Here is a 14,179-nt window from a genome sequence, read left to right as displayed (position 1 = left end):
AGTGGACTGATAACAGATAGCTCACAGGTTCAAATGAAACACGGAAACTGAGAAAAAAGAGAGGAGAGAGAGAGAGAAAGGGGGGGGAGGAGGAGCCAAAGAGAGAGAGCAGGGGAAGTTGAGAGGCAGAACGTGAACAAGAGCCTAGGACAGTTTTAATATCCAGTCGTGGGTGGCGGTGGTTGAGTCAGCTCTCAGTCTGAGTGTGCTGGAGAACTGTAAGAGTAGCAGCCACAGGTCCATTACAAGTGTCAAGGTAAGAGCATAACCTCACCATCTCCCTTCCCCTCTCTCTCCCTCTCCTTCTCCTTCTCCCTCTCTCTCTCCACTCTTCCAAAAATGTGCAGTTCTGAAAGATGCAGGTCTTCCTGGCACAGGCAGCTGTCTGACAGTATGTGTCTAGTACAACGCAGTCAGAGCACAGCGTCAGAGGGGGGTGGGGGGTTGGAATGGAGTAAGATTGAATGATGTTGGCCTGGTGGAGTACAGGTCTTGGCAAGATATACAGTATGTGTGTAGAAGAGATCTTTGTAATAGTACGAGTTAGTACCATGCTTGCTACCTTATTTGACAGGTTGAGCACTGAGGTAACTCACAAACACACACAGACATCTCTCACAAACTCACTCTCACACACTTTCACATCCACTGAGAATTTTGATTGGCGATTAAACTGCAAGAGATCAAAGCGTACGTCTTGATGCATACAATGGATGCTCAATCTATAATGACTGATTTACAAGCAAAAGTTTTGTATTCATTTTGTGTTTTCTTGGTTCTAAAATGAATGCTTTCACCCGCAAAAACAGCACGCTTTTAAAAACAGCAGGGAGGAAGAGTTAATTGTGCAAATACACAAACATGCAAATACAAGAAGGAATGCCATATGCACTGTAATAAACTCATCTGATTATTAAATAACTTTTGCTTTTGCAGAAGTTATTCACTGGAACAGAATAAAAAAAAACAAAAAACAAAAAAAACTCCTTCAGCAGAATTTTATCAGCCACCCGGCCTCTCATATCACACCCTGTCAAGAACTCAAGCAGAAGAACTCTCCCCTGCAGATGCTATACTACACAGAAACTGCAATCAGCTGTAATGAAGCGGTGGTCCAGGCGTTAGCTGTGCTTCCAAGTTAAATGTGCCAGAGTTGTGCTTCCCCGTCCAGCCTTCTTTGTGGGCACAGTAGGTGTCTGGAGAATAAAACCAGGGGCTGCAAACTGCAAATTCTCGGAAGTGACCTTTTTATCTTCCACGCTCAGGCCAAGGCCCTTCCTGCTGCTCTCTCACTTTCCAACTGACCCCAGGCAGCTGAGACATCCAAATCTCACAATGCATGATTATTATGATTATTATGATTATTATGATTATTATTATCATCATGATCATTAAGCACAGTTTGGCTGAGGGGATGCAACCCTTTGCCCTGCAACTTTAGCGCAGAATCTAGAATGCCGATGTGGAATGTCTTCTCTCAGCCAACTCCCCCCATCTCCCCTCCCAAAACAGCCAGCCCCCCACCCCTCCACAGAGAGCAGCCTGCAGGCGAATGGAAGCCAAGCAGCTCCCAGCACAAGATATTTCTGCAGCTGTTTTCAGGAGATCCATTGCTGTGAATTATTCCACTTCAAGAGAATTGTTAAAAAGTGTGAGAACTTGTTAAAACAGACCCACACCAGTCAGAAGGCTTTTTTAATTTCTAAAAGGCTATTTTTAAAATTTCAGCTTCATCAAAACCACTGCACTCTACTACACATTATATATGGTTTTCAGTTCAATTCACTTCCATTCAGTAACTTATGCAGCATGGCACCTTTCACCAGAGCCCCCCACCCCCACCCCAATAACTAACTAACTAGAAAAGAAGAGTAACTGATGAAAACAGAAACTAGTTCACATCTTTTGCGTGGGAATCATTTTGAGACTGACAGAAGCGATTTCTGGCTCTCCATCCAATCCATCCCCTGGCACTTTCAGACTCCTCAGTGCGCAGGTGAGAGTAGGTGAATTTACACTGCCATTTCTGATCTGGACCAAATGCATCGGCATCATTTGATCCTGCTCAGAAATGGCAGTGTAATCGCAAAGCGATCGGATCAAATGTACTCAGGAAAATGGTACAGATCCAGATCAAATGCATATGTAATCTTTGATCCTGGCAGTGTAAACGCTCGACAGGCTCAAGTTCTGGCATGCACTGCCGCCGTTTGTTTTAAACACCCTTCGCATCAGTGGAGAACATAAAAGAACACGTCCCTACTTCATGTATTATATGTTAAATATTATTATAATGAAAACTAAATGGCTTGTTATTTTATGTTTATGTATTTTTAATTTTAAATGCTTCAGTTGCGAAAAGTAACTTTTTATGCTGGCAATAAACATTTGTATTTTTATTACAAATGTTTTGGTTGTGAACAAAAAGCAAGTGCATTGGTTTTATTTGTTAGAAAAATTCATAATGCAATAAAATGAGAAGTTTTTGATATAGCTCTGTGTTCTAAAAGACTATTTTAATATATGCATATAATTTAGTTTGGACTTACGTGCTAGTGCGTATGTGAAGACCCCCGTGGCGGCTGAAAGTTGATCCTGATCAAATGGCAGTGTAAAAGCGACACCACTGATCCTGATCAAATGTACCCATGCATTTTCAGAAATTCAGAAATGGCAGTGTAAATGCACCTAATGGTTGCAGCGAACGCATTGCACATGGCAATCCTGTATGTTTTTGAACACAAGATCAGTGTGGTTTAACAGAGCACACAGCGTCCACACTGGCCAAGGTGCACCACGTGTTTTGATCTGAAGTGAAAATGAAGCCTGCAAAAGTGCCAGTTTCAGCTTTTGCCTCAAATAATCCTGTACTGCAATATCCAGCTGATGCCCCAATAATGACATTATTCTCTAGAATAGTTTCAAAGAAGAGGCATGGGTAATAGTCATGCTAGTCAGTCCTAATGCAGGGGGGACCTGTTTATACAGCATCCTGGCATAGGAATAGAGAGGTCTGTGCCTGTAGACGCGTTTCTGAATAAAGGTGGAGACACACCCCTCCTCCTACAGTGAGTTTTAGATCTGGTCCAGGTCAGGTCCATCGAGCCATCTGCACTCCCTTCAAAACACACAGACAAAAACACTACAGGGCTATCAAAACAGGGCAGTTGCAACTCATGTGGGTGTGTGTATGGCAAACACCATGTTACCAGCTCTGGGGTCTTGCAGACTGTAGCGCCTGGCCTGGCTCAGACTGTACAGTCACTCAATGAAAGTCTGATTTTAAACTGGCGCCATAATGAGGCTCTTCACCATTCTGTCTCTCAGACATCAACTCTCGCGCCAAAAAAAGCCAGACAGTCTGCCAAAAACAAGATGAAAGGCCAACCATTTCGAAAGAGAGTTCTGTCCATGCCCCCGTGATGATAACACAAGCAGCACTGCCAGTTTACCACGGCTGCTGCTGGCTGCCAAGGTACAGTCTTGCAACATCTGTGTGTTGCTGGGGGGAATGCAAAAACCTACTGGGTGCACACAGAGGGAGACGTTGTGTGAGAACTGCAGAGAGATACACAAGGCTGTAGTCCTTATAATGCTACGTTTACAGTGTTGGTTGTAAACAACACAATAGTACCGAATGAGAGAGCATCCATTGAAAGTTGTTCACACCTTCTGTATCTAGACCATTCAGATGCTTTTGGCACAGAGAGAAGAGCCACAAGTGCCCTGGGGCACCTTGGTTTTGTTACAGCTGCGAATTAGAGAAGTACAGCCAGAGGGGCGGGCAGGCGGGCGGGCATCATGCCTTCGTTCTCACTCACCCTGTTCGCTTTCGAATCTGACTCTAAAATGCAGAACTTGCTTATCTCGTGGGTGCATCTATGCAAAATAGCCCCTCGCGCTGTGCATTTCCTAGAACTACATCATCACCGCAGCCTGCTTACAGTAATAGCTGATGGTAAACTGCTCCATTGACGAAAAAAAAAAAAAAAGTCCCTCAAACTAAAAGGTCTTTGTGTTAAACGTCTAGACTGGTGACCCTACCCCGCCCACCCAGCTCCTGGTCTGGGACTGCAGTGGGTTTCCATGACCTGCTTAGGTGAATATGAACTCTTGTCGTAGCCACTGGGGACAAGCACTGAGGAAGCACTGATTCTGCGTGCAGGGGGATTGCATGCTTCGGACTGTGTCATGCAAAGCAGATAGTGAGTTTAGCAGATGCCTCTACTCCCCCCTCACAACCCCCCAGTGCCACAGCAACAAGATGAGCAGTTACTGTGCTGTAGGAATTATGTGAGCACCATCTTATGTCAGCAGGATCACATGGGCAATTGTGTTCAATATCCGCAGTACAGCCATGGGATACATGAAATACAGCAACACAGAAATACACGTGTGCCCCTTAGCTGACATGCTGTAATTGTCTTCATGTGCATTAGGGACTTTGTGCAGAGCTCTCAGATCTCTATCAGTGACCCGGGAAGACCACTTTAGGGTTGCCACACCGTCTTCCTCTTGCACCAGTGCCGCTGTGGTGGTCCGGCCTGCAGCACAGTTCGCACACGTCCCATTCAGCGATCCTCACAAAGCGGCGCAAAAGTGCAGGGCCTTCAGCTGTGGTCAAGTCACATTTCCTGACACAGATACCACAGGAAGGCTAGACTAAGCTGCGATAGGATTTTTAAAAATGTACTGTATATACAGTTAGGTCCATAAATATTTGGACAGTGACACAATTGTCATCATTTTGTCTCTGTACACCACCACAATGGATTTGAAAGGAAACAATCAAGACTGCTTTAAGTGTAGATTTCCATCTTTAATTTGAGGGTAGTACATCCAAATTGGGTAAACGGTGTAGGAATTACACCCATTTTCATATGTGGTCTCCCCAGTTTTAGGGGCTCAAAGCAAGCATTTGGACAAACAAACTAACAGTGACAAACGTGTCACTGTCCAAATATTTATGGACCTAACTGTATATATTACAAACAGTGAATGATACGAATGTTAACAGCAATTAATTGCACTATTATTAGTGGCAGCGACTATAATAATAATAAATAATAATAACTACTCTTTATAGGGATTCATATTTAAGATTCCTATCCATTGTGTTCTGGAGCAGTTGTGCCTATTTGATTAGTATATGCCTGATTAATCCAGGACAGAGTGGGATATACTGGAATAAGGAAAGAAAGAAAAACTCTCTCTCTCTCCTTTTCCTCCTCTCTAATTCACACTACTCTTGAGTAGAAAACCTACAAGTGATAGAGTGCAATTTGCAAGCCTGAGAATAGTAGGCCGAGACCCAGGCCATGCTGAAGCAGAAGTGCTGACTAAACTGACTAAACTGCTGAGCTCAGCACTGCGCTGGGGGGCTATGTGGGTTCACATGTAGTCTGCCACCACTGGAAGCTGACAAAGACACACCCACTGCCTGTCACTTACGAGGCGGCCAGGCCACAGAGGTTGTTTGTCGTAGCAGGGTCCTACACAGCACTGCACAGCTCAGCAGCGGAGTTCAGCATCGATCATACTGTGAACAGGTGCCATTTTATCTGGGGAGACCAGATAGCAAGGAAGTACAGTGGAGACAGAGGCTACCTGTCCTTCCAGGTGTAGAGGAGAGACTTAAAAATATATATATATATAACTACTATTACAATTATTAATATTATTATTTTAAGGATGATTATGATTATTTTAATGTAGATTATTATCATTATTATTAGTAGTAGTAGCAGATGTGGTAGTAACAGTAATGCTATAATCACTGAGAACTTGTTAAAACTGCAAAATTCACCAACACTGCAGAAATTGGTTTAAATGCAAAAAACTGTGTTAACAAGCCTTGCAGTGTTAATTTTTCCTGTGTGTGCACTGCTGTAAATGTTAAGAGCTGTCAAGATGTCAAGATATACTACCGCTGTAGCTTGAAATCCACTTAATTTCTCGATTCGTTCAGTTTCATGAAAATGTTTTTTTCATGAAACTGTACTGTACCCATTCAACGGGGTACAGACAAAATTGTAAAGATTCCAGTATTTATACATACACACATATGCACAGAAGAGAGAAACAGAGAGACAGAGAGAGAGAGTGTACAAGGGACAAATACAGCTGTAGAGAACGATAAGAGACAGACTACAGAGAGACAGGGGGAGACACACAGAGAGAGATATGGAGAGAGACAAAGAGACACAGCAAAAGACAACACACAAAAAAGACACAGAGAGACTGAATGAGAGAGTCAGAGAGAAAGACAGAGATTGGTGGAGAGAGACAGAGAGACACAAAAGTGACACACATCACAGACTGGTGTGCCTGACCCAGGGCAGGGATGCTGTGCTCCAGGTCCAGTCTGTGAATGGGAGTTGTCAGGGCTGGTTTATTATTAGAACCACAGTGAAAAAACAGTCCACATTGTGAGAGATCGCAGGTTGCGATTTTCCAACCAGTTAATCCCCTCACAGCGGCACACTTTGCATAATAACCCGTGGCAAAGAGAAGCAGCAGTTTTGCATAACCACACTGTCTCTCTCACACACACACTACACATACAAATGGTGGGGGGAAAAATCTCAAGTCTGAGCAGTTCATGCACAGTGTACTATATATATTTAAGATGATTTCTCTCAGTTTTTAAAGGCATAAAAACCTACCAACCTAGCAGCCCTGTATTTGTGTGATTGCATCCCTTCTCTAGGCACTAAACACAAACACCTAACACTAAAGTTGTGTGTACTGCAGTAGAGATGTGTGTGCATCCATCGTCATCGGGGCCTAGCAACTAGGCCTAGAGGAGATCTAAACCGTGAACTAGCACCGCAATGCCACTCACAGTCCCACACCCTGTCACAGTCCGATTCACAGCAGTAGAAAGTGGGTTTCTGACAATGAGTGAAACAGCGATAGGCTACAGGTGTTGCACTATGGTATTTTGGTTGTGGCTGGGCCTACTCCCAACTGGAGTTAGGAAACCTAAAACCAATGTTGCACAGTCTTTCCCAGTGCACGGTGTGGCGGTACATCCAACTGAGGGCAGTGGGTTTGACCGGGAGGTGTGTAGTACAGCACATGAGAGGGCTGCATTGCTAGGCTTCAGCTGCCCTAAAGATGAACAGTCCACACACATGACAGGACACGACATGGGTCCACTCTGGCTGCACACTGTGCCCTGTGCCCTGCTTGTGTTGTAAAGTCCAATAAATTGAAAGCAAAATTCAGCAGCTTTTAATGTCAGTAGGGAGGGAAAGTGTCTGCATCCTGGAGCACCACAGGAAGCCATAGAAGCCATCAGTGTTCTTAGGGCAGAGCCCAGGAGGAGACTGCCACCTCTCCAGCTACATTTGCATAAAAGTACCCACTACCACAGCATTTGCATGCATATCTGCTAGCTAGTGGGCAGGTTCAGGCCCTGCTGAGGGTTCACAGAGAGCACCTTATTGTTAAAGGATGCTACCCCCGTTGGACAAGCAAAAACACCTCCCTACCTGGGGCTGTTTACTGTGCACTCTGCCCCTGCCTGCCACAACCCAGAGCACTCTTCATTTATTGTGTGTACTGTAGCTAGGGAAATAAATGCCTCAAACGTATATCAGATCCACCCTGCAAAAGAGTAGAAATTGCAGGGTGTAACGCGATCATCTGATCCTTTGCAGCACTAGCCATGCCAACCAGGCATGCAGTGGGAGTCGGGGGTTGGTGTTACACTCAAACGTGTCCCTTCCTGTTGCACAGGCCACACACAGGCTGTTTTTTGGGATGCATTGGGGTAACAGCTGTACTTTTTACTCTTGATTTAATTGAAGAAATTGTTTAATGGTGTGCCATTGCAGCGGCGTCTGTTCACCTGATGTATTTTCTTCCCCCTTCACAGAATGGCTGACTTGGACACATCAGAGAGTGCGATGGAGGAGGAGAGCCAGACGGAGACGGCTGCTCCCAGCATCTCCAACTTCTCCTCCAAGCTGCGCGCTATGGTCCGCATCCGGCGCAAGTACCAGGTGATGAAGAAACGAAGGGCGGAGCTGGGTGGGGAGCTGCCCCGGTCTGGACTGCTGCCACGGCCCACGGGTCCAGAGATCTTCACCTTTGACCAGCTGCCCGTTAGTGGTGGCAGCCCACGCAAGAGAAAGAAGAAGAAGAGGAACCGAGTCATGTTCCCCAATGATGGTCGGCGGTACCTGCCCGCCAAGGAACGTAGCCGTGCAAAGAACTGCCTGTTCCTACTCAGCATCATTGTGTGCGTGCAGGTGTACAACGCCATCGAGAACCTGGATGATCACCTGCAAAGGTACGACCTGGAGGGGTTGGAGAAGACACTAAAGCGTGAGGTGTTCGGCCAGAGGGAGGCAGCAGAGAGCATCCTGGAGTTGCTGTCAGATTACCTCTCCACCTATGTCCACAACAAGCCACTCGTTATTTCCATCAACGGCCCGAGTGGTGTGGGTAAGAGCCATCTGGGCCGCATCCTGGCACGCCACTTCCGCTCGGTGGCTAGTGAGGAGCTGGTGCTGCAGTACTTCATGCTCCATCACTGCCCCCTGGAGGAGAATGCCCCGCACTGCGCCCAGGAGCTGGCCACCCGCATCTCAGACATGGTAAACCGGGCTGAGGCAGAGGAGAAGATCCCGGTGTTCATCTTTGATGAGGTGGAGTTCATGCACAGCCCGCTGCTGGAGTACCTGCAGGGCTTCTTCCGTGCCAACCAGACCAACGAGTACCTCAATGCTGTCTACGTGCTCATCAGCAACATCGGCCAGGCGGAGATCACCAAATTTGTCCTGCAGAACTCCTCCAGCAACGACTCTCTGGGCAAACAGAAGCTGACCCAGGAGCTGGGCAGGCAGGTGAAGCGCTCCCTGGTCCACTACCACCCTCTGTGGGCAGACACGGATGTGGTCCCCATGTGGCTGCTGGAAAAGAGCCATGTCATGGAGTGCTTCCTGGACGAGATGACGCGGGAGGGCTTCTACCCGGACACCTCCCACATTGAGCGCCTGGCCGCTGAGATTTCTTACTACACGGCGGGTAACCGGGAGTACTCCAGGAACGGCTGCAAGCAGGTGGTGGGAAAGGTCAATCTGCTATGATATCGCAGTCTGACTTGAGAAGACAACCAGGAAAGTGTTCAAGAGGACAGGGGTTGTTGTTGGAACAAGCTCTCGCCTGGAAATGCCACCCACTCCACTCCCTCTTATGCTTGGACGTATTTGAACACGGATGGAGAAGGTTGCTTATGTGGACCTCTCAACGGGCACTTGGTGTGGATCTGCAGAGTGGGATTTTTGTTATTAATACATTTTTTGACTGAAGAGCAGACTCGCTGGGGGTTGGAGGGGATGAGACATTGTCAGTGGAGAGAAACGGTGATGTATCTCTGTTCAAGCTGGGAGAGACAAGGAGGACGTGGATTCGAAAAAATAAAAATCTCACATTTGAGCTGCTGGAAAAGTTCGGCAAAAATATTGTAAATAACTTTCTAGATTCTAGAATGATTCTTTATTTTCAAATCCGGTTACATTCTTTAGCATTAATTAATTTATTCTTTTTTTTTTACACTTTCAAGGAAAATCAAACTCTTAACATTGTATCATATCACGCGCACGCACACACAACACAACACAACGCACACACACACTCACTCACTCACTCACAAATACACAAAAACACACACATTTACAGGGTGATCAATACTCTTGAATAATCCCTCTGTTCTCAACTACCACAAGGATGAATTACAGTTGCTATAGCCTAGTGTTACAGCCTAGGACTGAACACGAGAGGAATTAATTTATACTCTCACTGACAACTAGGGTTTCACACGCTACATCTGTTGTATCTTTTGAGGCTATCGTTTTACATGCAACTTGATAACCAGCTTGTGAGCATCTAACTGTCTGCGAAGGCTGTGGCTTGGACACAAACTACATCTTGATAAATATTTAAAAAAGGTTTCTTTTGTTAGCCTTCCTGGGTCTATTTTTACTCTCTCTCTCTCTCTCTCTCTCTCTCTCTCTCTCTTCTGTACACCTTTTTCACAAGACTCAGTGTTATTTGACACTGTTATTCCCACACTTCCTGCCCAGAGTGCAAGTAAAATTCCACTCCAAGAACCATTCTTTGTCAGTTTACCAAGCTGCAGAGAAAACCATGACGTCATCAAACTTCCATGCAGGTCAGCTAAGGCCTTTTCAATCCTTTGAACGTCAATTGTTTAATTGGGTTTGCTACTGAAAATCACCCTGCTAATTAAGACTTGCACTGGAATGGACAAGGAGTCCTAAGGCAGCCTGAGTCTCACTCACAGAAACACATATACACACAGACACAGACACAGAGAATCACAAACACACACAAAGAGACACTCACACACACAGAAAAACACACAAACACACACTCTTGCACACAAGCACACTGAGTCACTGTGAGTTAGGGGCGGGCCCTCTGCACTGTGCAGTCCAGGGATGACTGACACACTGACTGATGGGCTGCAATGACAAATGTATGGAATCCTACCCACATATCCGTTTGATCTTGCCACAGATGAAGAGGTCTTCAGATCTGAGCCCAGATAGAGAGACCTGGTGCACATTCCCCCTAATCAGCTCCTACAATGTCAATTAAACTGATGAATCAACTGACCCATTGTGAACTGTTGTCCTAGCTCACATGCAGGTGAGCAGGAGCAGAACACTGCCAGACTGAGGCCCTCTAGGGCTGGAGAGACTGTTAGTCGAATGAATGGTACTGCTCTTTAGCACACAGAACTGGCACCTGCAATGCTACGATGTTTGTGTCTATTTCTGTTGTCTGTTTTGTGCTGTTTGGCAGGGTGCGTGCTGGTATGCAAGCAGGCATACCTTTACTATTCCTTTAAATAAATAAATAACACAATAAAGCAAGTGAAATGAGTTAGGTGCAGAAATGCTATCCCCCTGGCACATTCCTCAGCCTCTGCACAGGTCACGCAAAGATGATCCACATTAGAGACAAACTCCTGTCTGAACACGCTTCCCCTGTGAATCCTCTGCAAACAAAAAAAAACCAAAATGACATTGATCTATTTAGATCCCTTTTAATTACCTGACATGTAAAAAGCATTTTTATATCCATGTAAATTTGTCACGCATTCAGAACCAAACATCTTTGCATAAGTGTGTGTCCTGGATAGGGGGTTGGTGGGGAGGATATATATTTTTTATTTCAATTATTATTGTTTTTAATCAAGCTCAAAGCTCAAGCTCAAGCTTTCCTCAGTAAACACACAAGCCTGTCAACTGAAAAGACACTGACAGAGTTGTTTCTCAATAAAGAAACAGCTATCATGTTATCAGCCCTGTTTCCGACCAGAGGATGCACACAGCGATGCAAGTGCAATGACACAGATAGGCCTATCAGGACTGAGGGAAAGCCCCTGTTTTCAATCATTTTGTAGTCAGGCATATGGGAAACTAAATTCTTATTTCCTCATAAATCACCTAGAAGTGACCATATAAATAGAAGCAGGATCATAACAGTGCAGGCACAGATGATGGTGAACGATAAAGGTGGTGATGATGATGATCAAATCACATCCAGGAAGGAACTGCACAAAGTTACACAGAGCAAAGACCAACTCTTGCACAGCGGTGAAGAATAAGGAAAGCACCACTACAGGACGCAGTTCAGTGCAGCAGAGTACAGGACACGTTACAGCGATCCCAGCAATCGTGCAGGAACACAGCATGCTCCGGTAGCCACCTGACTGAGACGATTAGGTCATGAGCAAAGTTTCTACCACAGAGATGCCGTGATCAATTCAAACATCTCCCCTTCTGTCTGTATGACATGATGAAAGATCAAGGGTGAAAGTGCAGCCAGAAACACAGCTAGGACAGGCAAAGTCCAAAATATATAAATAATCAAATATAAATAACTAAATATCTAGTTTCTTGTTCGAAACGCAGGCTGGGTGGCGATGAACAGAATAACTCACCACTTTACCAAATGCCAAACTGACACTTCTTGGCAGGGGTTTCACTGGGCAGAGCGAAAAGGATTCCATTGAGAAGAGACAGGCCAGAAAAGGTGCCATGGTCACAGTTTTCTACAGATAGGTGGGCCAGCGTTTTTTGGGAGTTTGGGGAAACTTAGGTGAAGCCAGAAATCGGGGAGCAGGTGTGATGGTGGAGCCACAATCCTTTAGGCCGGTCTTGCTGCAGTGCATTGGTGTGGTCCTGTCAGCGCCTGTCTGTAGTCTGACGAGCTGCGCAGGGGGGCAGGGAACTGGAAGGTCGTAAATCACAGTACAGTACTAAATCAATAAATTAGTTTATCAGCACTTTATAAAAATTATGATAATGATGATGATGATGATTATTGTTACTTGTTTTAATTAGTTTGCTGTGATTGTGATTATTTAAATAAATAAATCACCATAGGATACAATAACAACAAAACCTGTCAATTATTTGGATGCAAACTTCCAACTTCAATAAAGCTTGCTTTGTTCGGCTGCCATTGTCCTGGGGTTAAGAACCGGAATGTTGAGAATGAGGATGCTGAGAACAGGGGCACAGCCCGGGCAGATTGCACAACTCCGACACTCTGTCGCCCCACGGCACTGAGGCACACATTGGATCTGTTGTCATGTTTAGGGAAATGTGCTTTTTTAAAACTCACGTGCAGCGCCTGCAGTCACAGCGCCCCCTTGTGTAGCTCTGAAGACATTCCAAGGGCTACATTTTGCCGATTCCAAAATACGTGGAAATTTCAGATTTGAAATGATGTATTTATTTTATTTTGATTCTCTCTGGGATATTTAAACCTCTAAGCGTTATGATGCTGATGATGATTATACTTGCATTCAGCAACATTAAAAATGTACATGGGGCAGAGTGGTATTGAACAAAAATACACACAGAAAACAGGTCAAATTCCCAGAATTGTAGACAGACAGAGCATTCTAGAAATAAGAACTGTGTAACTAAGATCTGACCATGATCAGCTCCTCCTGTGGCCTGTGACACTGTAATGGGTGGTAGTGCTGTGTTGGTGATGAAGGTTGTGAAGCAGAGAGTTGAACCGTAGAGTCTGTAGATGTGAGCTTACTATCAATTGCAATGCTCAACACACACAGGGTCAAAATCCAGAAACACTGTTGATTGCAGTACCAGACAGTACATATTTGGAGACAGTTCCTTCACACCCTTATGAACAGGATAGTCAAAGAATACTCCGACAACAGCCCTTACCCAGTCGAAAACCTCAAGATCACTGATACACCTCTGTACCAGGGCTCTCAATATCATGTGCTTCTGGCTCGTAATCCAACCAAGCACATAGTAACTTAATTGTTCTAATTAGCAGGTGTACTGTATTAATTCAATACTGCTCTGCAGGCTGCAAGCATAGCCACCTTGATTCAAAAGATAATTTAAAGTCTTCGACTGTTAGAGGCTTATGAAAAGTCTAACTGATCTAACAGGAACATTAACGGAGCAATGCATGCCAGAGTGGAGCTGGGCTGGGAGTGGGATGGGGCGGGGTCACGGTTGAGTCCAAGATTCTTTGTGGTGGGAGAGGGGGAGAGTGTGGTAGATTCCAGGGGAATTCAAATTAACAGATCAGAAGAGGGTGGAGAGGAGGAGGGAAAGAAGAGGAGATCAGATTTGAAATGGTTGAGATGATGCTTGTGCATCCAGAAGGAGATAGCAGAAAGACAGGAAGAGATGTGAGAGGGGGTCAGAAGAGGTAAAAGACAGGAAGATCTGGACATCAACTGCATAGAAGTGGAAGGAGAACCCATGGGAGGTGATGAGGGGGCGATGAGTGAGTGCAGAGAGAGAACAGTAGGGGGCCCAGGACACAGCCTTGGGGCACACCTGTGAGGAGAGGCGTCTACAAAAATCCATGCCATGTCACCTGGTAGGTGTAGTCAGTGAGGAAGGAGGAGAACCAGGTGAGAGCAGTGACAGATTCCAAGGTCGGTGAGGAAGGAGAGACAAATGGAGTGAGTGACTGTGTCAAAGGCTGCAGAGAGATTGAGAAGGATCAGGACAGAAGAGGGGGAGGTCGCATGAGCAGAGTTGAGGGCAGTTTGGAGAGCAGTTTCAGTGGAATGAGCAGAGCAAAAGCCAGATTGCAGAGGATCTAGGAGTGAGAGATCAGATGAAGAGTGCTGATGGTGAAC

The 14,179-nt window shown here is 45.4% G+C and overlaps 1 protein-coding gene across 1 annotated transcript; it reads left to right on the top strand.

The window, feature by feature from the left end:
• The first annotated feature begins 85 nt into the window (after positions 1 to 85).
• On the top strand, positions 86 to 10,920 carry tor4ab (torsin family 4, member Ab). The gene is made up of 2 exons (XM_066713212.1): positions 86 to 256; positions 7,883 to 10,920. The coding sequence occupies exon 2, from the start codon at positions 7,884 to 7,886 to the stop codon at positions 9,096 to 9,098; it is 1,215 nt and encodes a 404-aa protein (XP_066569309.1). The 5' UTR covers positions 86 to 256; position 7,883; the 3' UTR covers positions 9,099 to 10,920.
• Positions 10,921 to 14,179: the final 3,259 nt, after the last annotated feature.

Source organism: Amia ocellicauda, chromosome 9, assembly GCF_036373705.1.
Source record: "Amia ocellicauda isolate fAmiCal2 chromosome 9, fAmiCal2.hap1, whole genome shotgun sequence".
NCBI classification, from domain to species: domain Eukaryota; kingdom Metazoa; phylum Chordata; class Actinopteri; order Amiiformes; family Amiidae; genus Amia; species Amia ocellicauda.
Note: the sequence above shows the minus strand (reverse complement) of the source record. Positions and strands in the feature narration are given on the sequence as shown.

What these genes read in the sequence shown, in the direction of transcription:
- tor4ab (XM_066713212.1), top strand. Translation starts at nt 7,884, where the DNA reads ATGGCTGACTTGGACACATCAGAGAGTGCGATGGAGGAGGAGAGCCAG.